Source organism: Lepus europaeus, chromosome 3 (genome assembly GCF_033115175.1).
Source record: "Lepus europaeus isolate LE1 chromosome 3, mLepTim1.pri, whole genome shotgun sequence".
Classification (NCBI taxonomy): Eukaryota; Metazoa; Chordata; class Mammalia; order Lagomorpha; family Leporidae; genus Lepus; species Lepus europaeus.
Genome location: NC_084829.1, coordinates 105,983,635 through 106,009,333, shown reverse-complemented (window position 1 = coordinate 106,009,333; position 25,699 = coordinate 105,983,635). Strand labels below are relative to the sequence as shown.

The 25,699-nt window shown below is 44.9% G+C and overlaps 1 protein-coding gene across 1 annotated transcript in view; it reads left to right on the top strand.

Moving 5' to 3' along the window:
* Positions 1-213: 213 nt before the first annotated feature.
* OSTM1 (osteoclastogenesis associated transmembrane protein 1) overlaps positions 214-25,699 on the top strand; it is a 31,003-nt gene continuing 5,517 nt past the window's right edge. Inside the window, exons 1-5 of the mRNA XM_062186579.1 lie at positions 214-637; positions 8,822-8,936; positions 18,171-18,268; positions 23,708-23,866; positions 25,372-25,537. Of these exons, the coding sequence (XP_062042563.1) occupies positions 236-637; positions 8,822-8,936; positions 18,171-18,268; positions 23,708-23,866; positions 25,372-25,537 (940 nt within the window). The 5' untranslated portion in view covers positions 214-235. The remainder of the gene's footprint in view (positions 638-8,821; positions 8,937-18,170; positions 18,269-23,707; positions 23,867-25,371; positions 25,538-25,699) is intronic.

Sequence of the window (25,699 nt, the reverse complement as noted above, 5' to 3'; positions counted from 1 at the left end):
AGCCCCTCGCGCCCTCAGCCCCGGGGCCGCCGCCGACGCCTCGCGCGCTTCCGCACGCCCAGCCGTCGGCAGCCAATGGGGCGCGGCGCCGCCGCCGGGGGGCGGGGCCGTGACGTCCGCGCCTCGTGACCCGCCTCCAGGCCTGCGCCCGCGGAAGCCGGAAGCGGCGGCTGTCGGCGCTCCCGCTGGGGGCGGAGGAGCGGTGGTGAGCGACCTGGGATCTGTGAGCCGGGGGATGGATCGGAAGCCGACAGTCGCGCGGCGGGGACGGTCGGCGCTGCCGTGGCTGCGGCTGGTGCTGCTGCTGTGGCCGCGGCTGGCTCTGGGCGCGCTCCCTTTCGGCAGCGGTCTGCACCGGGTCTTCCCAGACCTCCTTTCCGAGCAGCAGTTGCTGGAGGCGGAGGATTTGAGCCTGTCCTTGTTGCGGGGCGGTGGTCTGGGGCCACTGTGGCTACCCTCGGACCTGCCCGAGCTGGATCCGGAGTGCCGGGAGCTGCTGCTGGACTTCGCTAACAGCAGCGCGGAGCTGACCGGGTGTCTGGTGCGCAGCGCCCGGCCCGTGCGCCTCTGTCAGACCTGCTACCCGCTCTTCCAGCAGGTCGTCAGCAAGATGGACAACATCAGCCGAGCCGTGGGGGTGGGTAGAGGAGCACCCTGTGGACTGCGGCGTGGAGGGTTGGGCTAGCTGGAGGGTATGTGGACGGTCAACCCTGAGGCCTCGTGTTCCCTAACAGTAAAGAAACAGGGGTTGGACTGGGTCTGTGGAGTTTGGGGTATCAGAAAAAGGGGCTGGCGTTAGGGTTCTTGCCTCCACGCGTGCTGTTGGCCATCCTGTGTTCTTCAACCCACTCCTAACCCCTGACTGTGCCGTAATGCACAGGAAATTGCAGGAAAGGCCCTTTCTGGAAATCCCGCGTGGAGGACCCGGCAGTGGTTGCAGCCCAAGCTGTTCAGATCGGGACCACCAGGTTCTAGCACTGTGACTTTTCGTGGTGATTGTCTTTTCAGAGCTCTAGTTTTCTCCCCTGGAAAGTGGGAACAGCAGCCTGGTGTGGCTGTGTAGGATTAAGATAGACACTGTGTGGGGTTCATCCTTATGATTCCGATGGTCCGGAGACAGGCTGCCAGGAGTCCCGTTCCGTTTGGCTTATTCGCCGCACATTCTGGGCGAGTAACTTAGGTGCTCAGTGCTGTTCGCTTCTCTGTCGAATGCACAGCAGGAGGCCTTGGACAGCTGGAACATAGACACAGTTCTCAGTAAATGGGAGATCGGAAAGGATTCAGGTGACAGAGCTGGTGAGAGTCATATGAGGTTTGGCCGGATACGCCTGGTGAAGGGAAACCATGAGGAAGACTGCTGGTCTCATGACAGGGTGGTTGGAATGACTTCATAAATCGCAGTTGATCTGACTGCAGAGAAACTCGTGTATAGTTGCATCCTACGTTAAGACCCTGTGTAAATCTCTCTTTTATGTGGATGGAGCATTTACTCATACTCAGTAAATCCCACGATCCATCTTTCTGTGAGGAGCTAGTTTTCCAGGTAGCTTAAATAAATTTAGGCTTACGTGGAATGGTTTCCAGCCGTACTTCTGTTGGGTTCAGCAAGGGATATATAGGTATGGTTTAAAATCAAGCACCTGAGACTTGTTCCTGTCAAGCTGCGGCAGGGAATGATCTGGCGTGTCACCCTCAGCCTTGAGCATGTGGGTGAGCTGGTTTTGGGATGCCACGTACTCTGCAGAGCAAGTGCTTTTGTGGGCAGAATGGCTGTGGCTCAGGATGCAAAGCTTGGATCTTCTGAGGCGTTTGTGTAGGTTCGATGGGATTAAGGGGAGGTTAGGCAAATTACTCCCAAATAGTGCTACAATGCTATGGGGATCACCCAATCTGAATTTCCTCATGAATTCCCACCATGTGGGGAAGCTTCCCAATGTGGGGAAGATGATGTCTTCCTGTCTCTATGCCCCCTAGATTCTGCTGGTGACCTGGGCACCCCGCTTACCTACCGTTAGTGTGAGAGGAAAACTGGTGGACAGGTGAGGAGAGTCAGGACAATGCCTTATCCACTCCTGATATCCTCTCCTACTCAGCCTGGACCTTGATCTCTGGGTCCCTTCTTTTCTCAGAACTGGATATGGTTCATTAGCTCAGAAACATGATTTTCAATGTTTTGAAGAACCTTGTGGATTTAATAGACTTTTTGGGACTGGTTTGGGAGTTGAACCATCATGTGTAATAATGAACCTATGGAAGAATGTGTTGGTGCGCTATGATGATGATGAGTGACTTGAAGAAATTAGTTGTCTTTGCTGAGGTTTATTTCTCTAGAGTAATGTATTTTCTTTGGCTCAATTAGAATTTCATTTAAATCAGTTTAATTAACACCCACTACTCTTAAATATTGGGCTGGTGATGGAGTATAGAAAGGAAAGGCCTCAAACTATCAATGCAGCTGGGGAACTAAACCTATATACAGAAAAAAAAGATAAATATTATCAGTGTATTATGAATTACACAAGAGGAGTTTAGCACAAAAGGTTGGAGGAGCTGCTGAATGAAAGGGGAACAGAGCAAAATAGAGAGCTGACAAGCTAAATTTTCTTCAGGGCATCCTTTCCTGCCTTCCTTAGGGTGAATGGACATGACTGATTGGGAAGAGTAGACTAATAAAGAGAAAAAAGAATTAATGGTAGAAACTAGCAAGATATTTAGGTGGTACAGCAAGCTAATTAATAGAATGATCTGATGAGAATTTCATGTTCTTGTTAGTCCTCTTGGAATTATAGGAGAGGACAAAATATAGTTTTATTTTATTTTTAAGATTCATTTATTTATTTGAAAGTCAGAGATACAGAGAGGAGGAGGAGAAAGAGATCTTCCATTTGCTGGTTCACTCCCCAAATGGAAGCAACAGCTGGGGCTGGGCCAGGCTGAAGCCAGGAGCCAGGAGCTTCATATGGGTCTCCCACATGGTTGCAGGGACCCAAGTACTTGAACCATCCTCTGCTGCTTTCCCAGGCACAATAGTAGGAAGCTGGGTTGGAAGTTGCGTAGCCAGGATTCGAACTGGCACTCATATGGGATGCCAGCACTGCAGGCGGAGGCTTAATCTTCTACACTAAAGCTCAAGACCCAAATATTGTTTGTTTATTTTGTTTTAAGATTTATTTATTTGAAAGACAGAGACAGAGAGAGTGAGAGAAGTTGAGAGAGGTCTTCCATCCCCTGGTTCACTCCCCAGATGACCGCAATGGCTGGAGCTGTGCTGATCAGGAGCGTTTTCCCGTTCTCCCACATGGGTGCAGGGGCCCAAGGACTTGGGCCATCTTGTACTGCTTTCCCAGGCAATAGCAGAGAGCTGGTTTGGAAGTGGAACAGCTGGGATACGAACCAGTGCCCATATGGGATGCCAGCACTGCAGATAGTGGCTTTACCAGCTGTGCCACCCAAATATAGTTTGATTATCTCAAGGTAAAGAATACTGTGATTTGTTGAAACCTGAGTGATAGAACTGATAGATTCTGTCTTCCTTAGAGTTGTACTTTCTTTTAGTTTAAGCTTAGGTAGGGACATGGTTTCCTTGAGTTGTTCAGCATCTTCAGATTGGTTTTGAGGATGCCTTAGCTTCTTGAATTCTAATCTGGTAAACTCTTTCCTATCCTAAGTGTTTAAAATTCAGGTACCTAGATAGATGTATCTATGTCAATACAGATACATACACACATCTATAATATTTGTGAAGGTGTTAATCATTTGAATTATGTATCTGGTGAGTAACATACTTATAGGTTAATAACAAATTCTTAGGAATATAGAGAGAAAATTGGGATATAACATAATCTATGTCTTTCATTAAAGATCAGAAAATGTAATGCTTATGCATACATTAAAAAAGTTTAGAGTGCCTATTATGTGCAAGTTCTTGTACTTACTTGGGATATAGCTGTGAATGAGCAAAGCTTGCAGTCTGAATATAGATATTAAATAGATTATTAAACAAATACCTATTTAATTCAGGTATGATAAGTGTTACAAAGAAAATCTCATATTCTACCAAACCTACAGGAAGGGAGCTGATCTTCAGTGCTGCTGTGGTCAGGCAGAGTTGGTCAGTGATTAAAGCTGACACCTCAAATTTGACAAGGTGGGGGGAAGAGGAGAGAAGGTACTATTACACATGTAAAGAAATAGCAGATGTGAAGATTGAGATGGGGTGGGGTCTGGTATGTTGGAGGACTACAAAGAACTCAGAATAGTGAGCACGGATGAGACTAATAATGATCTGAGCCTGAAGAACTGAGCAGGTGCCAGGCCATGTGGACCCACAGGGCATGCTGAAGATTTCAGAGTTTGATTTTAAAGCAGTGTACTGTTATTAAAAGTTTAGTTCTGTGGAATGCCCAGTTCTGCTCTTTAAAAGACCATTCAAGGTATAATAGAAAATGGGTTCTGCTAAGTGATTATGACAGATTTGTCTATGTAACATTTCTTTCTTTTATTTTTGTTAGATTTATTTATTTATTTGATAGAGTTACATAGAGAGAGGAGGATAGGCACACAGAGAGAGAGAGAGAGAGAGAGAGAGAGGTCGTTCATCCGCTGGTTCACTCCCCAGTTGGCTGCAAAGGCTGGAGCTGCACCGATCTGAAGCCAGGAGCCAGGAGCGTCTTCTGGGTCTCCCATAAGGGTGCAGGGGCCCAAGGACTTGGGCCATCTTCTACTGCTTTCCCAGGCCATAGCAGAGAGCTGGATCGGAAGTGGAGCAGCTAGGACTTGAACCAGCATCCATATGGGATGCCGGCACTGCAGGTGACAGCTTTACACATTATGCCACAGCCCTGGCCCCATACATAACATTTCTAAGTATAATCAGGAACCAATTTTTTTTGGCCACTGTGCTAGGTATTGGAAATACAAAGATGATGGAGTTTCCATCCTAAAGGAACTTCTGTTTAGATGAGGAAGCTAAACAAATATCGATGAATATCATGCTTCAGGAAACTGAGGCTCAAAGTGGTTAAGTAATTTATCCAAGGCCGTGTAGTGGCAGAGGTTGGATTTCAAACTACTTGGTTCATACAGTTGTTAGGAGGAATAAATGAATTAATGCACCTGGAGCATTTAGAACTGATGTGTTCTAGGTAAGTACATCATCATCATTGGAATGATGTACTTTCCTTCCCCACTGTTGCCACCATCTTTTCATCATGGTTGAACTATGGAAAATCGCATTAACTTCTCTGCCTTCTCAGCCTATATATCACGACACACGTTCCCCAAACACTGCTTTTCACATCACCCTCCTCGAAAGTCTCCGAGTGTTTCTCACTGACTCTCAAAGCCCTGTACAGCCTTGTCCTAACTTCCCCTGCAATGCCTCTACTGTCAGAGAGGTACTTTCCACCCTCACCGTGCCGACCAGCCCTGTTCTCCCTGCAGACCACGTGGTTGTTCCCACCCTCACCATGTGACTTTTTGGTTCCCGCAGGTTAGAATCCTCTTCCCTTTCTCAATACAGGGCTTAGTTCAAATCCTACTTCCTCTGTTGTGGTGGAATGAGAAGGCCATGCCAAGATGGCCGCTGGCAAGCGAGTGTCAGTTACTCAGGAATGCCTTTTGAATCCCATCTGGCGATGGAGCCTACCTGGCAACAGGCTGTGATTGGATGGCTTTGGAAACTGCCTGGCAACAGGCTGTGATTGGTTGGGGTGTAGACCGCCCCTTGACCGGATTGGCTGGTCTTGGCTATATAAGCTGTTGTACTAACTGAAATAAATGAGTCTGCGGGCTGCTTGCCTCAAGCCTACTTTCACCCCACTCCAGGGGTCTGTGTGGTGACTCTGTACCTCTTGCCCCCACCACTATCCTCTTCTCAGAAAGAATCCACTGCAACATTGTTGAGAAATGAACTGCAACACTCTGTGAGCTCTTTCCTAACCACACTATTTTCTTCCTCAACAGAACTGTTCTATACACTGAAGCATGTGTACAGGCTATGCTGTATTGTGTTTTTAAATAGCCAACTACTTACGAAGAATCAACTTGAGTAATGTGATTATGCTTGGCAAACTGCTCCCACTCAGCAGATTAGTGGCAAGGTAGCCAGGTGAAATAGCATACATGAAGTTACTAGGTGCCAGACATTGTGCTAAGTTTAACATTATTTCATTTAGAACAGTAACTCCAGGACACAGGAATATGAAACCAAACCTCAAAGAGGTTTTTATCTGATTCCTTAGCCAAACTCTCTCTCTCTCTTTAAGATTTATTTGTTTATTTGAAAATCAGAGTTACACAGAGAGCTGGATCGAAAGTGAAGCAGCCGGGTCTCAAACCAGCACCCATATGGGGTGTCGGCGCTTCGGACCAGGGCGTTAACTCGCTGCGCCACAGCACTGGCCCCACCAAACTCTCTTTAAGAAATATTAATAGAGGCTGGCACCGTGGCTCACTTGGCTAATCCTCCGCCTACGGTGCCGGCACCCTGGGTTCTAGTCCTGGTTGGGGCGCCGGGTACTAGTCCTGATTGCTCCTCTTCCAGTCCAGCTCTCTGCTGTGGCCCAGGAGGGCAGTGGAGGATGGCCCAGTGCTTGGGTCCCTGCACCTGCATGGGAGACCAGGAGGAAGCACCTGACTCCTGGATTTGGATCAGCACAGCACCAGCTGTAGCGGCCATTAGGGGAGTGAACAAATGGAAGGAAGACCTTTCTGTCTGTCTCTCTCACTGTCTATAACTTTTCCTGTGTAATAAAAAAAATTAATAGAAATTTTCTTCTATAGCTTGTGTTACTCCCTAAGAAAGGGACTTTATTTAAAAGTGTTTTATTCAGTTTACTATTTTAAAAGCAGGCACTCATTTGGATGGATCTTTTAAAAAAAATTTTTTTTTTACAAATTATTTTAGAAGCAGAAAGATGCAGAGAGAACACTGCCATCCACTGTTTCACTCCTCAAATGGTTGTAATGGTCAGAACTAGGCTGAGGGCAAAGCTGAGAGCCAGGGTCACCATTCAGGGCTCCCATGTGAGTGTCAGGGACCCTACTACTTGTGCTGCCACCTGCCGCCTCCCACAGTGTGCATCAGCAGTCCACTGGAAGTGGGAGTGGAGCCAGTACTGGTACGCAAGCACTCCCATGAGGAATGCCGGCATCCACACCAGCATCTTAATTGTAGGTCAAACACCTGCCCCTTGGTGCAGCTTTTAGTGACAAAGTGACAAAGCTAAACCTCAAAAAGAGTAACATTCCCAAAGTTAATGTCTGGTATTTTGAAGCAAGAATTCTGCAAGGCTACCTTCCTTTCCTTATCCAACCTGGCTGATCAGTTCTCTTCTAGAGTTGTCTCTTTCTTCTTACTCATCACATTGTGTGAGTCCTTATCTGTGTGTTTGCAGGGAGGTCCTCAAGGCTCCAGCATTGATGGCATTCTCTTTTAAAGTGTGTATCTTTGAATCTCAAAGATTCTTGTAGTGGCTGGTAAATAGTAGCAGTTAATTTTGAAGAATGAAGCAGCAGCAGGACTGTTACTTGCTTGGACACAAACGAAAGGAAATAGATAAGGATTATATAATTAGGAGCTTGGATTTATTATTTGTATAGCTTGGTTTTCTTTCATTATTAAAATTATCTGTAGATAGCATATTTTTCTGAGTACAGACTGAATGTGGTGTTGGATATTCATGTGGATTATAAGACTTTGAACCAAAAATTGTCCAATAGGTGAACCAAATGGTGTATGATCATTTACCCACTAGATTTAAAACATTATATAAATAATATATGCTCACTGTAGAAATTTTTTTAAAAATAATTTGTTTATTTATTTGAAAGGCAGAGTTACAGAGAGGCAGAGGGAGAGAGAGAGGTCTTCTATCCTCTGGTTCGCTCCCCCAGATGGCCACAGTGGCTGGAGCTGTGCCGATCTGAAGCCAGGAGCCAGGAACTTCTTCCGGGGGTCTCCCACATGAGTGCAGGGCCCCAGGTCTTCTGCTTTCCCAGGCCATAGCAGAGAGCTGGATCGGAAGTGGAGCAGCCAGGACTCACACTGGTGCCCATGTGGGTTGCCAGCACTGCAGGTGGTGGTTATGCAACAGTGCCGGCCCCTGTAGAAAATTTTTGACAGCACAAGAGAGCAAAAGTGAGAATAAAAATCAACAACGTTTTTATTACCAAAAGATACCTATTAGTGTTGTGGCTCAGGAGGTTAGGCCACTGCTTGTGGCACTGACATGTTGGAGTGCCTGTTTGAATCTGAGCTGTTATGCTTCTGTTCCAGTTTCCTGCTAATGCACCTGGGAAGGCAGACGAAGGCCCAAGTACTGGAACCCCTGCCACCCAAGTGGGAGACCAGGATAGAGTTCCTGGCTCCTGGCTCTGGCCATTTGGGGAGTGAACCAGCAGATGGAAGATTCTCAGTCTGTCTCTCTGCCTTCCAAAAAATAAATACATAAATAAATCTTTCTTCAAAAAAAGATACACACTGCTACATTTTGGTGAATAGCTTTCCAGAGTTCTTCCTGTGCATAGCAAATAAAGAATGTGGTACACAAGCAATTTGGACCTAAGTAGTTGAGATTGTACTGTAGAAGCAAGTATATTTTTAAGCAGCCAAGATTTTCTTGCACGTGAACTTTGTATCAATAAATGTTAGCTGTTGTTTTATTACCATTATTTAGTGCTATCGTGATCTGAGTGTATGAAAATGTTAAAAGGTTTATGATAAATATTTTTATATTTATAATGTTTTTGCCTCAAGTTGTTTGGAAAGTCTAAAATACAATGCTCAAGGTTGTGTTTTTCTGTCTCCTTTCTGTTACAGAACACTTCTGAGAGTCAGAGTTGTGCCAGAAGTCTCTTAATGGCAGATAGAATGCAAATGGTTGTGATTCTCTCTGAGTTTTTTAATACCACCTGGCAGGAGGCAAATTGTGCAAGTAAGTAATTCATTTCCGCATTATGGTTCTGGTTCAGTAGTATACACATCAGATTTTATTCGAATTATGGAATCTTTGAATAAAACTTTTTGATGTCACATTTGAATGAACTGTCATTAGCATTGTGGCTTATTCCTGGTGAAAATATTTATTTATTTATTTGAAAGGCAGAATTACAGAGAGAGAGACACACACAGAGAGAGAGAGAGAGAGAGATATCTTCCATCCACTGGTTCACTCCCCAAATGGCTGCAATGGCCAGAGCTGGGCTGATCCAAAGCCAGGAGTTTCTTCTGGTTCTCCCATGTGGGTGCACGGGCCCATGCACTTGGGCCATCCTCTGCTGCTTTCCCAGGTGCATTAGCAGGGAGCTGTATTGGAAATAGAGCATCTGGGGCCGGCGCCACGGCTCACTAGGCTAATCCTCTGCCTTGTGGCACCGGCACACCGGGTTCTAGTCCCGGTCGGGGCGCTGGATTCTGTCCTGGTTGCCCCTCTTCCAGGCCAGCTCTCTGCTGTGGCCAGGGAGTGCAGTGGAGGATGGCCCAAGTCCTTGGGCCCTGCACCCCATGGGAGACCAGGATAAAGCACCTGGCTCCTGCCTTCTGATCAGCGCAGTGCGCCGGCCACAGCGCGGTGCACCAGCCATTGGAGGGTGAACCAACGGCAAAAAGGAAGACCTTTCTCTTTGTCTCTCTCTCTCACTGTCCACTCTGCCTGTCAAATAAATAAATTAATTAATTAATAAAAAGGAAATAGAGCATCTGAGACTCGAACTAGTGCTCCTATGGGATGCGAGCACGGCCGTCTGCGGCTTAAACTGCTGTGCCAGAATGCGGGCCGCAGAGGTGAACTTTTTCATACTGTGTAGAACACCAGCATGCTATTAAGAAAGGGTTATATACTGGGTTGTATCTTGGGAATGTAATAGTGCACATGGATTGTTAGAGGCGGGGAAAACTACTCAGGCTAAAATCATTTTTTTAAACATCAGACCTTTTATTTATGGAACCCCACTGGAAGAGAAAGAGAGACCAGTAAAGAATTTATTATAGTAGTTTGGGCAAGAAGCAAAGAAAATATGAAGGTCAGAGGCCTTGGAAATAGAAAGGACGTGAAAGATTGAAAATCTATATACCTGTACATCATTAGCAAGCTTTACAAATGGGAGAAAATCCCTCTGCCAAGTTTCCTTACCTTACCAGTATACCATGATATATTGAATACTGACTCTCTTTTAAAACATTTTATTCAAAAGGCCAAGAGAAAGAGAGCTCTCCTATTTGCCAAATGCCTACAGTGACTAGGTCTGGACCAGGCCACACCCAGAAGCCGAGAATTCAATCCAGGCCCCCACCCCCACTCCCCATGGGTGACATGGACCAGAGCACTTGAGCCATCACTTGCTGTCTCCCATGGTGCCCATTAACAGGAAGCTGGAATCAGGAGTAGAACTAAGACCTCAGACACTCCAGTATAGGAGCGAGATCCCTGGTGGCACCATCACCACTGTGCCAAACAAACATCCACCCCACAATATTGACTCTCTTAATTTTGTCTCTGTCAATTCACACTTTCTAGTAGTTTGAGCAGAGGCTTGACTGACATTTTTTTTTTTAATAGCAAAATTTTTTTTTTTTTGGGTAAAGAATTCTGGTGCAAACATGATTGAGGAGAATTTGTTTAGCCTTTTTTAAATACCTGTTTTAAAGTAATCTGAAGCCTTTAAAAATCCATTAATAGAGGCCAGCACTGTGGTGTAGCGGGTAAAGCTGCTGCGTGCAGTACTGGCATCCCATATGGGTGCCGGTTTGAGTCCCAGCTGCTCCACTTCTGATCCAGCTCTCTGCTATGGCCTGGGAAAGCAGCAGAGGATGGCCCAAGTCCTTGGGCCCCTGCACCCTTACGGGAGACCTGAAAGAAGCTCCTGGCTCCTGGCTTCAGATCAGTGCAGCTCCGGCCATTGCGGCCAATTGAGGAATGAACCAGCGGATGGAAGACCTCTCTCTCTCTCTCTCTCTCTCTCTGCCTATCCTCCTCTCTATGTAACTCTGACTTTCAAATAAATAATAAATCTTTAAAAAATTCATTAATATAGAGAAATAAGTTAACAATCAGCAATTTAAAATCATGAGTCAGAATAAGTGAGATATATGTTGGGGTTTATTTCTTTGAGAGGGGGAAAAAGCATCTTTTTTTAAAAAAATATTTTGAAATGAAGATTTCACTAATTCAAAGTAGCATTCTTCCCCAACTAGTTAAAAAAGAAAATATTTTACTACAAATTTGCTGAACATGATAGATATAAAACTCTTTAGCAAGCTCTTAGGTCTCATTTGTTCTTCTGTGAGGCATCCTATTTTGAAAATATCCCTTAGGTTGAACTTCTAAAGAACAAATAAAATGCTAAGCAGCTAGATATGAGTTATTCAAAAGAGTCTTACTTCCCAGTTACAGTTAACTTGGCCAAGGCATATATGGTCAGGTGAAAGAAGCAAGGTGCAGAGAAGTATGATATTTTTTGTCCTAGAAGTACGTATGTATTTTGAGGGAGAGTAATCGCATAGCTGAGACAGGAAAGGGAAAATGACCTAGTTTGCACTGTTTATGTTTTACCCTTCGGATTATGTACTGTATGCACCTGATACCCAACTACTTGTGCCATCACCGCTGCCTCCTATGGTCTATACTCAGGAAAGCTGGAACCAGTAGTCAGACCTCAGGCGCTGTGATGAGCCTTGTGGGCATTTTACAGGCATCTTACAGTAGGCCAAACACTGGCCCCTGAGTAGATTTGATGAGACCGTGGATTGTTTTATGATAGTGTTTTGGTTCCTTGATAAGCAGTATCCAATATCAAGTGCTATTGTAGTAAGACTTACGCCCATAATATCAGGTCAGATATTTGTTCTTATGTTCCGAAAACCCACTCTTTCTTTCTGAGTAACCTGTATCTACGATGATCTGGGTGATAATTTGTGAGCATAGTGATGCTGTGGAACCGTTGCATGATCTTTGATGTGCATTCTGATTCATCAAAGGAAAATTAACTTTAGTTAACACATCTAACTTAAGTCTTAATGCTTTAAAATTAGCAAGAAAATGCGATGCCTAACCAGAAGGTCAGTTAACCAGCCAGCATCCCACGCCCTTTTCCCATATTTTATGTAGATGGAAATTTACTGCTAGATGCATTTATTTGTATGATAATTCAATAATGTTTGTTTTTATATTTATTGAACTTGCTTGTTCAGGTACAAAGTTCCCATAGTTTGTTCCATATTTTCTGAACCTCCCATTTTTTTCAGCAATCGTTGATTGTTGTTTTCTATAAAACTAGTTTTTCAAAACAGCAGAGATCTTTATATAAGCTCTCAATAGATGCCAAATAGTTTATTTAAAGATGTGTGATTCCTGTTAGGGCAATTTGGTAGGCTTCCACGTAAGTCTAACTTGAATCCTAAAACCTGTAAGAATGCCTCGTGAGCCGACGACTGAGCCCTCGCCGAGGAGGCAGCGACACTCGTCTGCCCTTGATGAGGCGCCATTGATTGTGCGAGCTGACGAAAATTCATAATGACCACTTCACTCGGTGCTTACAGCAGGCTTCATTACTGCTGAGATTCCTTAACTTACTAATTTCTAAAACATGTAGCTTCTCACTGTTTATAACCTTACGCTCCCATTTCTTACAAAGGGATGAAAAGGGAATTTACTGGGATTCCTTTGTTTTGAATCAGAAAGTCAGGACTCTTTAATAATGAAGACATTTTTAATCCCATTATATAAATGAACTCCTTTGTGCTCAGCATACCACTGTCTAACAATCACGGACAAAATTCTCATGGTGCTGCATTAATGCAGCACTTAAGAAGATGACCAGTCTATACAAGCTTTTAGTTTAATTTTCAAATTCTTCTAAATGAAAAGTAAATGGCTGTCTGTAAAATAGATGAGATTAAGTCCTTTTATTCTGCCGAGAAGATTTCTTTACAAATTACTTTTTGATAAAGAAATTATTTATTTTAACCACATGTCTTGTATAGAAGAAATTGCCACTGCTCTCTCATAGTAACGAGCTTTGTATTTCCTTTGTGGGGCAGAACAGGGCCATGCACTCCTTTTGTCCATATTTTGGCTATGTCAGTTGTCTTGAACATGAGTGTGGTGTTGTCTTCTGTCTTCCTCACAGCAGACTCAGTGGTCAGGGGCAACTTGACAATGGCATAGTGGTCTGGCTTGTTTCTCCTAGGGGAACTCTTCTGAGGATATTTGGGCTGCCAGAATCTGAGTGACATACAGATCTTTGTTGTGGGTGTGGACACCTTTCAGCACTGCCTTCTTGGCATTCAAAGCCTTGGCTTTGGCTTTGGCTTTGGCTTTGGCTTCAGAAGGGGAAGGAGCATCTGTCTTTACCTTTGCTGCCATCTTGGTTTGTACTTTTTTTAGACAGTGAAGGGAAGAAGAAAAATATAAGTGTTTTTGGTACAAAAAAAATTTTTTTAAGTAATTTATTTGAAAGGTAGAGAGACAGGTGAGAGACAGATGGAGAGCTCCCATCTGCTTGTTTACTTCCCAAATGCCTGCAACAACCAGGGCTGGACCAGGCAAAAGCCAGGGGAGGGCTCAATCTGTGTCTTCCCTGTGGGTGGGAAGGGACCCGAGCACTTGGGCCATCACCTGCTGCCTCCAGGGTGCTTGTTAGCAGGAGACTGACATGGAGATCAGAGCTGAGAGTCAAACCCAGGCACTAAAGCAGAGGATGCAGCCACCCCAAGTGACAGCTTAACTGCTGCATCAGGTGCTCTCCCGAAGGCGCAGAAGTCTTTTGAAACCTATATTCAAAAAAAGTCATGGACAACCATCATGAAAAAAATTTACATAGATTTCAAAAAAAATTTTGCACCAGTATTTCTTTTTTTTTCTTTTTAAGTTCTTTATTTTTTTAAAAAAAATATTTCATTTATTTATTTGAGAGGTAGAGTTACAGACAGTGAGATGGAGAGACAGAGAGAAAGGTCTTCCATCCGCTGGTTCACTCCCCAAATGGCGTCACTGGTCAGAGCTGCGCCGATCTGAAGCCAGGAGCCAGGAGCTTCCTCCAGGTCTCCCATGTGGGTGCAGGGGCCCAAGGACTTGGGCCATCTTCCACTGCTTTCCCAGGCCATAGCAGAGAGCTGGATCTGAAGAGGAGCAGGCGAGACTAGAACTGGTGCCCATATGGGATGCTGGCACCGCAGGTGTTGGATTAACCTGTGCCACTGCACCGGCCCCCAGCATTTCTTTTTAACTCCAGTTTCCATGAACTTTTTGAAGTGTCCTTGTAGCTGTGAATATGGATTTGTTTTACAGTATTTGAGAGTGAATGCCCAAGTCAGACTGAGTAGAAATTCCAACTTTTTCACTTAACCAGGTTTTTGATCTTTGGTGATCTCCTTAATTTCTCTCAACTTCTTCTTATTTATAAAAATGGAGACAGTCATAGTTCTTACCATAGAATCTTTTTTTTTTTTTAAGATCTATTTATTTGTTTGAAAGGCAGAGTTACAGACAGGCAGAGGCGGAGAGAGATTGGGAGAGAGATCTTTCATCCTGTGATTCACTCCCCAAATGGCTGCAACGGCCATAGCTGTGCTGATCTGAAGCCAGAAGCACAGAGCATCTTCCAGGTCTCCCACCTCGGTGCTGGGGCCCAAGGACTTGGGCCATTTTCCACTGCTTCCCCAGGCCATGGCAGAGAGCTGGATCGGAAGTGGAGCAGCCAGGACTAGAACTGACATCCATGTGGGATGCCAGCACCACAGTGGTGGCCTTATCAGCTATGCCACAGCAGCGGCCCCCCTCATAGAATCTTTAAAAGAATTAAAGGACTAAATGTTTTTAAAGCATAAGATACCACTTGGAGGCCAGTGCCGCGACTCACTAGGCTAATCCTCCGCCTGCAGCGCCAGCACACCGGGTTCTAGTCCCTGTGGGGACGCCAGATTCTGTCCCGGTTGCCCCTCTTCCAGGCCAGCTCTCTGCTGTGGCCCGGGAGTGCAGTGAAGGATGGCGTAAGTGCTTGGGCCCTGCACCCCATGGGAGACCAGGAGAAGCACCTGGCTCCTGCCTTCGGATCGGCGCAGTGCGCCAGCTGCAGCACCCCAGCCATGGCGGCCATTGCGGGGGTGAACCAACGGAAAAAGGAAGACTTTTCTCTCTGTCTCTCTCTCTCACTGTCAACTCCGCCTGTCCAAAAAAAAAAAAAAAAAGATACCACTTGGAACATGACAAGTACTCAGAAAAGTATTAACTTTCATGATGTGATTGCTGTTTGTCATGGTACATGGATACTCCTTATGTCTGCCTCTTCATTCTCCCTCTTGTCTATGAAATTCTTTCTGTTTGCATTGCCACCTTCCTCCTGGATTATTGCAGTAGCTTCTTATTCTGTCTCTCCACTCCTAGTTGGAGAGAGAGCCTATTAGATGGTCTAAATTTGAGTCAATGGGTGTAATTGAAGACTACCTGTTGAAATTGAGAAGAACAAGATATTGGGCATCTATCAGAATTGTTTCTTGGGGGAGCAGCAATTACAGCACAGACATAGCCAAGTCCAAGAACTAAGGAACATACAACCAGTCCTGATATTGGCATAGAAATGGCATCAAGAAACTCTGATGACAAAGATAGAAGTCTCTTAAGAGGGGTGGACCCCAGGGTCCTGAGACACATGTGTTTTGCAAAGAAGCACAATAAGAAGAGCTTGATGAAGATATAGACTAACAGTTCCAAGGCTGTAAGTGCCCCTGTTTAGACTGTCAAGGCCCTGCTCAAGCCTAAGGAAGTTAAGTCCACAGTGCCAGAGGATGTCAGCTGCAGGCTCAGTTTTCTTGTCTACAACGCCCACCCCAAGCTCAACAAGCAATGCTCATGCCCACTTGGCTAAGGGTGCCAGGCTGTTGTAGCCAAAGGCCAAGGCCCTGGCTCAAACCAAGTCCAAGGACCAGGCCCAGGCTGCAGCCATGCTCCAGTTTCAACTCAGGCTCAGACTCTGACTCTGGCTCCCAAAGGTGCTCAGGCCCCCACTAAAGCTCCATAGTAACAGCTTGTGTCTGCCAGTGTGAAGACAGAAGGACTGATGTGATCCCCCTGGGCTTACATCTGCATGGGGCTAATGTCCTGGTGTGCTGTTTGTACAAATAAACCTGAGGAAAGGTGAAAAAAATAAAAAAATGTTTCATGGCCCTGAGATCAGAGACATGAATGTGAATTGAGTGCCTTCATTATACTTTAGAATTTCCTGTAATAGGTTTCTCCAGCCACAGTTGGGAGTAGAGAGAGTAGATGAAGGCTGCCTATGGTTGGAGATGTTTATGAACACAGGGAAGGGAGAGAGGGCAAGGATCCTAGGAGAGTGAGGTGAAGTGGCTGACTGGAGCCCATTGACCTTGGACTGGGGAGAGCAGGCTGAGAACCCAGGGAAGGGTGACTGACACCAGAGTGAGGTTGGAATAGAGTCACGGAGGAAGGGAGCACGGATGAATAAACTCTGGGGTGCGTGGACTTGAACTAGCTAGGCAAGAGTAGCAAGTTGCAGAGGAATACCATTTATATAAGATTTTTAAAAACATGTGAGCAATTCTATTTATTTCCAGAACTTACCTGAGATCTCATTGCCAGGACTTCAGGCAAAATTTCTAGGCTTCCAACTCATGATAGATTAGAGAGTGAATCAAAAGTTACCCTGTACAATAAATGACCCATTAGTGAGGTTGGAAGAGATACAGAAGTACTAAATTTGATATGTGAATTTAGTTAAAATTAATACAGGGTAAAAAGTCTTCTGCCTAAATAGTACTATTAAAGCTGATCTTCATGATTATGACCTCATGCCATCAATAGTCAATTTGAGGGCCAGCATCGTGGTGTGATGGGTAAGCCACTGCCTCTGACACTGGCATCCCTGATGGCACCTGGCTGCTCCGCTTCTGATCTGGCTTCCATGTAGGAGACCTGGAGGAACTTCTGGCTTTGGCCTGACTCAGTAGTGGCTGTTGCGGCTATTTGGGGAGTGAACCAGAGGATGGAAGAGCTCTCTCTCTCCGTCTCTCCCTTTCTCTCTAACTCTGCCTTTCAAATAAATAAAAATAAAATCTTTTTAAAAATTTCTAAGAGTTATTTTTAAAAATATTTTTTAAAAAAAGTCAGTGTAAGTTTGCCTGTCTTTCAGTTTAACAATCTTAATTAACTTTATGATTCTAGAATTGGGCAACACTTCATTCCATAAAATAAAGTAAGTGTTCCTACTATGTTGCTTGTATAAAAAGAGGATGTATGATTATTTTAAGATTTTCATGAAAATGGTTAAGTTTTGGCCAGCACCGTGGCTCAATAGGCTAATCCTCCGCCTTACGGTGCCGGCACACCGGGTTCTAGTCCTGGTCGGGGCGCCAGATTCTGTCCCAGTTGCCCCTCTTCCAGGCCAGCTCTCTGCTATGGCCCGGGAGGTCAGTGGAGGATGGCCCAAGTGCTTGGGCCCTGCACCCGCATGGGAGACCAGGAGAAGCACCTGGCTCCTGGCTTCAGATCAGCATGGTGCGCTGGCCCCAGCACGCCGGCCGTGGCGGCCATTGGAGGGTGAACCAATGGAAAAAGGAAGACCTTTCTCTCTGTCTCTCTCACTCTCACTGTCCACTCTGCCTGTCCAAAAAAAAAAAAAAAAAAAAAGGTTAAGTTTTTTGTTGTTGTTGTTTTTTAAGATTTATTTGAAAGTCAGAATTACCAAGAGAGAGAGAGATCTTCCACCTGCTGGTTTACTCCCCAAATAGCTACAACAGCTAGTGCTGGGTCAGGCCAAAGCCAGGAGTTTCATCCAGGTTTCCCATGTGGGTTCAGGAGCCCAAACACTCAGGCCATCCTCTGCTATTTTCCCAGGCACATTAGCAGGGAGCTAGATCAGAAGTAGAGCAGCTGGGACTCAAACCAGCACCCATATGGGATGCTGGCTCTGTGGACTGTGGCTTAACCCACTGTGCCATAGCACCTGCCCAGTGGTTATGATTTTTAAAAAAGCTTTTAGAAACTAAAAGGAGTAAGCTTCATGTATTTGGAAAATTCTTTTATGTAGGATACTTCATGTTTGTATTTGAATAAAGAATTATAGTATAAAACAAGAGATGGCTGAGAGATAAATAACAATATGTAATTATTGCTTGAGATATATTAATATACTTTTTTGCTTTGTTCTGACAGATTGTTTGGCAAACAACAGTGAAGAATTATCAAACAGCACAGTACATTTCCTCAATCTGTTTAATCACACCTTGACCTGCTTTGAACATAACCTTCAGGTATTTTATAAGTGATTTTATAAAAAAACTAATTTTGAGAAGCAGGGCTGGGAGTAAGCGAGAGAGTGAGAGAGAGTGAGACAGCACACTATCATCAGTGGTCTACTCCCCAAGTGCTTACAGTGGCTGAGGGTGGGCTGAGCTGAAGCTGGGGACTAGGAGCTCACTCCAGGTTTCCCACATGGATAGCAGGAACTCAATTTACTTGAGCCGTCACCATGCCTCCCAGTGCTACATTAACAGGAAGCCAGTGTCAGAAGTTGGGAATTGAACCGAGGTACTCCAACCAGTTGGGGTGTGGGCATCTTTTTTTTTTTTTTTTTTTTTTTAAAGATTCACTTATTTATTTGAAAGACGGAGTTAACAGAGAGAGAAAGAGAGAGATCTTCTGCCTACTGGTTCACTCCCCAAATGGCTCCAACAGCCAGGGCTGGGCCAGGCCAAAGCTAGGAACTCCAACCGGGTCTCCCCCATAGCTGGCAGGGGCCCAAGCACTTGGGCCATCTTCTGTTGCTTTTCCTGGGCACTTTAGCAGAGAGCTGGATCAGAAATGGAACAGCCAGGAGTTGAACCAGCGCTCATATGGGTGCCAGCATTTCAAGCCATTGCTGAACCTGCTGTGCTATGCCATGCCTGGATGTGGGCATCTTAACTGGGGTCTTCACTGCTAGGACAAATGTTTGGCCTCAAATATGTTGTACAAATAAATAATGCATACTTCCAAGTTTTTATAGCATTAGTTGTTGATAATTATCTATACCCATGATGTAGAGGAATTAATGGATCTGGGTTTTTTGCTATTAAGTAATTCTCATTACAAATCGTTGAGATTTCAGTTCTCTCATTTGAAATAGTAATTTCTTCACTGCCTACCCTCAAGTATTTTGTAGTGAGGATCTAGTGAGATGATGAGTGTAAAAACATTCAGGGAGGCCTGTGAGTGTTTAATTAAAACCCAGTGTTGTTCAACCTGTGATTTCCTTGACTGTGTTCATGCAGTAACACGGTATGTTTTTGTAGTGTATTATGATTCCGTCTACAGGCAGCTTATTCTTTGGCATCACTAGCTGCTTAAATATGTTTTCCCTACTTTAGAAGGCACTGTTTACTCAGGAAACTTTGTTGAATTATGATGTAAAAGGGGGCCTTTGAGGAGCCTACCTTGCGGATTTTTGTTGCCTCCATCTCTGACCCTTGAATTTTGGAATCAGAACTTACGTGGTACTGAAGGCAGTATTGGAACTCTGGTGAAGTTGTAATTTTGAATCTTGCAGAACAAGATTCATAAGAAGATAGAATGATGTTTAGGATATAAGTATGTGTGATTTCTTCTTTACTAAACTTGATAACCCAGAATTATTTCCATGAGAATAATAAAAATTATTAGGTAAGTATTTCCCAAAAATGTGTTCTGTAAGGTGTTAACAGATAGACTATTAAAAATGGTTTAGTATTCTACTAAGATTGAGAGAGTGTGTTGTGAAACTATAAATGGTGATTTTTGTATACAGTGTTTATCAAATCTCTTATTAGACCAGGGAACTCTTTGGTTTGGATAGTGTTCTAGGGGCTGGCGTTATGGTGCAGGGTGCTAAGCTGCAGCTTGCATTGCTGGCATCCTACATGAACACAGGTTTGAGTCCTGGCTGCTCCACTACCAGTCTAGCTCTCTGCTAATGTGCCTGGGAGGGCAGCGGAGGATGGCCCAAGTCCTGCCACCCACATGGGAGACCCAGATGGAGTTCCAGGCTGGCTGTTAAGGGAATGAACCAGCAGATGGAAGATCTTTCTTTCTGAAGGGATGACAATGAGACGGAGAAGACAGGGAGGAACTGGCTGTAGGGAGTGGGGGCTCAGGGTTCTGACTTGAATGTGTGGAGTCCACAATGCCTATCAGACATCCAAGATGAGATGTCAGATAACGTTACAAATGAGATTGGAGCTCAGGACAGAGGTGCAGGCAGGAGAGAGAACTTTGGGAGTTATCAGGTACAGATGATACGTACAGCCATGAGACTAGAGAGTGGGCGTGGAGATGATGAGGAGGCCCAAGCACTGAGTCTTGGTGTGATCTGGTGTTTTATAGGGGCATATGAGCAGGGCATGGAGACAGATTTTTAATAGCAATGAGATCGGGGCTAGTGGCCAGGCAGTGGCTTCCAGCCCACTAAATGTTCAGAAGATGGGTGTAAGTTTCATACGAGATCCAGCTTGGGTGAGCTTGCAGATGGCTACTTTGGAAACTTGGGCTGTCCTGATGACTGTGGAAAGGCAGCTTTCTGTGGAATCAAAGGGTGTCCCCACAGGTTGTCACTCCAGCCTCCTGCATCTCTAGACAATGGTGGGTGGTGGCAGGGGGTGGAGGTCTGGCAGTTTCTGTGGGAGTGATACGGCAACTGTAGTACCTCCTCTTCCAGTGATGAGGTGTGCTGGTTGCACCTTTGTATTTTACAGAGCTCTTCAAGTGCCCAGGTTTAGCCTTCAGTTTTGTTTTATTTATTTATTTTTTTAATAGGAGCCTTGCCTTTTAAAAAATATTGATTGACTGATTTGCAAGGATTAGTGACAGAATGGAAGAGACAGAGAGAACAGCTGGGGCTGGGCCAGGCTGAAGCTAGGAGCTGGAATTTCACCGGGGTCTATCATGTGGGGAGCAGGGACCAAAGTACTTGCACCATCACCTGCTGCCTTCCTAGGAGCATTAGCAGGAAGCTGGATCAGAAGCAGAGTAGCTAGGACTTGAACTGGCACTCTGGGATGGGATACGACCATCCCAAGAGAGGGCTGAGCCTACTGCACCACACAACACCTACCCCAAGAAATCAGGAGACAAGGCATGTGCTACGTCATCACTTCCTTGAATCCTTTCTCATTAATTTTCCTTAAAGATTCATTTCATTTATTTGAGAGGCAGAGAGAGGGAGAGATAGAGAGGTCTTCCGTCCACTGGTTCACTTCCCAATTGGCCACAATGGCTGGAGCTGCGCCGATCTGAAGCCAGAAGCCAGGAGCCAGGAGCCAGGAACTTCTTCCAGGTCTCCCACATGGGTACAGGGGCCCAAGCACTTGGGCCATCTTCCACTGCTTTCCCAGGCCATCAGCAGAGAGCTGGATCCAAAGAGCCGGAACTTGAACATACACCCACATGGGATGCTGGCGCCACAGGTAGAGAGACCTAACCTGCTGCACCACAGCACCAGCCCCTCTCATTAATTTTTTTTTTTTTTTTTGGACAGGCAGAGTGGACAGTGAGAAAGAGAGACAGAGAGAAAGGTCTTCCTTTTGCCGTTGGTTCATCCTCCAATGGCTGCTGCCACCGGTGCGTTGCAGCTGGTGCACCGCGCTGATCCAAAGGCAGGAGCTAGGTGCTTCTCCTGGTCTCCCATGCGGGTGCAGGGCCCAAGCACTTGGGCCATCCTCCACTGACCTCCCGGGCCACAGCAGAGAGCTGGCCTGGAAGAGGGGCAACCGGGACAGAATCCGGCGCCCCGACCAGGACTAGAACCCGGTATGCCGGCGCCGCAAGGTGGAGAATTAGCCTATTGAGCCGTGGCGCCGGCCCCCCTCTCATTAATTTTTAAAATGGGCGTAACTTTTCCATTGATCTAGCTAGTCCCTATATTGATGAAGATGTTTGGTTTAGTGTTTTATAAACTGCTGCCATAGACAGCTTTTTCCCATGTAACTTGTATGGGTTTGTTTGGTCCAATCTGGAAGTGGAATTGCTCGTGAAGTGATGGATGCCTTTTAAGTTTTAATAGAAATGGTTAAATTAGACCTCATCAAGATTCTGTGCTCAATATTTGATCTTGGTTTTAGCTAAATGCACAGTTCTTTTGTGGAAAACAGGCAGTGGGCTATTTCTTGTGGCATACTAAGTTGAGGCTTGGTTTTGCTGTCAGGTAGATGATGAGGGTAACATAGTAGGGGCTACATCAGTTTAATTGCTTTGATTTTTCTCTCCTTTTCTCTTTCATTCCCATGTTCAGTTAATGTCCTTTCTCTGTGCTACAAGGTAAAGATAAAAGGACTAGAAAGCAAAGGTGTAAACTGGTTGTTTAGCAAACTTGTCCTGGAAAGTAGAAGTAGAAAAGATTGACTTTGCTGACATAATATATATTTCTATTTTTTACTTATTTTCTTCTAATTTAAAACAGAGATTTTAATCTGCTGGTTCACTCCCCAGATGTCCACAACAGGGGTGGGCATTGGGTATAGTGGTTAGGACACCCACATCCCGTTATCCACAGTGCCTGTGTTGGAGTCCCTGCTCTGCTCCTGATTCCAGCCTCTGGAAGGCAGCAGGTGATGTCTCGAGAACTGAGTCCCTGCCATCTACGTGGGAGACCTGGATACCATTCTTGGCTCCTGGCTTTGGCCTGCCCAGCCCTGGCCATTGTGGGCATTTGGGGAGTGAACCAGGAATTTCTCCCTCCCCCTCCCTCCTTCTTTCCCTCTTTCCTTCCCCCTCTCCCCTTCTCCCCCGCCCCTTGTCTCTCTCTCCCTATCTCTCTCCCTCTCTCCACTTCTCTATCTCTTTCTATCTTTTAAATAAATTTTTAAAAATTTTACAGAAAGTTGTATCTCAATAAGGCAGACTTCAGTGTTGAAGTCAGTTTAGGCAGGACTTTTTTTATTTATTTGGTTAAAGTAGGAGAGATAAGTGCAAATAGGTAATGATGAGATAACTTGGCCATTTGGGTATTCAGTATTTAGGTTTCATTGGTTAGTGCAGCAGTTTTCAAAATTTAGGGGCACTTGGGCTAGTGTGTGGCCTGGTGGTTAAGCTGCCGCCTGCAACACCAACATCCCATGTGGTTGCCAGGTCAAGGCCTGGCTGCTCTCTGATGATGGCCTGAGGAATCCAGCAGAAGTGATCCAAGTGCTTGGGCCCCTGCATCCACGTAGGAGACCTGGAAGACACTCCCGGCTCCTGGCTTAGGTGTGGCCCAGCCCCAGCCATTGCAACCATTTGGGGAGTGAACCAGAGGATAGAGGATCTCTCTCCCTCTCCCTCTCCCTCTCCCCCTCCCCATCCCCCTCCCTCTCCCTCCCCTCCCCCTCCTTCCCCCTCCCCCTCTCACTCTCCCTTTCTCCTCTTCCCCCTCCCTCCCTCTCCCTCTCCCTCTCCCTTCTCTTTCTTTGTGTCTGTAATTCTGCCTTCAAATAAAATACATATTTAAAATAATAAAAAAAAAAAACCAGGGGCACCTAAAAGACTCCAGGTACTGTGCCATATGCTTCACATAGCAGATCTCTTATCCTTGAAACCTGTAATACAGGTAAAGGTCACCCTGGCTTACAGATGAATGAACTTGAGACTCAGAATGGTTTAGTAACTGCCCAGTGTTCTGCACACCATATTGTTCCCTCTGTGGAGGGCGTGTGGCTCACACATGAAAGACTCACCGTGTGTGTTGTGCACCTTTGTCATTTTAGAGGAGTCTTCTATCACCAAAGAATTACTCAGAAGTCTGCAAAAACTGTCGCGAAGCGTACAAAGCTCTGAGCAGTGTGTACAGTGAAATGCAGAGAACGAATGAACTTGAGAATAAGGCTGAACCTGGGACACACTTATGCATTGATGTGGAGGATGCTGTAAGTGTTTTACTTCCTGTGCGACGCATTGTTTGCTGTGTTGAATGTTCCTGCTACCCTTTGGGGGGTGAATTGGACTTTGCACATGCTGTCTTCAACCAGAAATATCTACAGTAGTGGTAAAGTCATAGAGTTCCAGAGTATGCTGGTCTCTCACACTGAAATGGACATTAAATGGGGCACTAGTAAGTGAGCTGATAATGTGGTACTTTTTTTTTTTAGTTTGAAAATGTGTTTCATTTTCAGATGTGTGGGTATTGTCACATGTTTACATTTGAGTTTCTGCTGCACTTGTTGCTAATTCAAGCAGTTTCTAGATATAACTGCAGCTTGTTTCTGAAGCCATCATCAGTCACTTCGTATCACATTGCTTTATTTCTTTACCTCTGTTACCATCTGAAAGCATTTATTTGTAGTCTGTAGCTTCTCTCTAAAATATAAGGACCTCATCATTTTTGTCCACTGTTCGGTGTCTAAGACAATGCCTGGCATATAACCAAGTTTCAGTGAGTATACACTGAAGGAATAGTCACCACCAACAGAATGCTTTTTCGGCCAGTCTTTTTTTCGGCCTGTCTTTACGTGGGGCACCACTAGATGGCAATCATGCCTTTCTAGGCAATATGATGCTCAAAGTAGAGGACTTGGGGTCAAAACTGCTAAGTTTAATGATTGAGAATAATGAGTGTGAATTAGCACAGCAGCTCAGAGAGAAGTATAGTGGACCAATAATAATTTAATATTGAGGATAGCAAGAAGCACTTAAAATGGATGTGCTGTGAGGATTTTTGTTTGTTCATTCCTCTTGTTTACAACAGTACCTAGTTTATAGTAGGCTTTCAATAATAATTTTAAAGGTTTTATTTATTTATTTATTTTCATTGTATTTGAAAGAGACAGAGAGAGACATTGACAGAGATGGATCTTCCATATGCTGGTTCACTCCTAAACACTGGAAACAGCCAAGGCTGGCTGAGCCAAAGCCAGGAAGGAGCCTAGACTCCAGCCAGGAATCCCTTGTCGATGACAAGGACTCAATTACTTGAGTCACTATCTGCTGCCTTCTGGGGTGCATGTTAGCAAGAAGTTAGATCAGAAACAGAGTAGACAGGACTTGAACCAGCACTCTTATATGGGATGTGGGCATCCCAAGCCTCAACTTAACCACACACTGTATGTCTGCCTCAAATAATGAATGAGTTTTCATGAAGAAAACAGAGTCTAACTATGTGACTGTTAATATAAGTTCTCAGAAAGCTATAAATGATTGACATTCAAGAATAGTTTGGTTAAAGTTATAAATTTGGAAAAGGAAATTTCCACATAGATGGGAACTTACCCAGTGTCTGTGAACCAGCTTATTTCCCTGGCAAGAAATGATCCTCAACCACGAATGGATCTCATGGGTGTGTACTTCATCTAGACTCTCAGGGCCTGTTGGGTAGTAACAAAATAATTGTAGGAAAGTTAAATATCAACTGGAATCATGTTTGTTACTGTTGCAGATGAACATTACTCGGAAACTCTGGAGTCGAACTTTCAACTGTTCAGTGCCCTGCAGCGACACGGTGCCTGTGATTGCTGTTTCTGTGTTCATTCTCTTCCTGCCTGTTGTCTTCTACCTTAGCAGCTTCCTGCACTCAGAGCAAAAGAAGCGCAAACTCATTCTACGTGAGTTTCTTTCTACAACCATTCATCAGTTCAGATGAAAGCCTGCATTTAAAGAATTTAAGCCCGTTTTAAAAATGATATATCCTCTCAAGTTTCGAAACATACTAAATAGCTCTCTGCTTGCCATTTCATAATTATGCTTACTAATGGAAGAGATGTGTG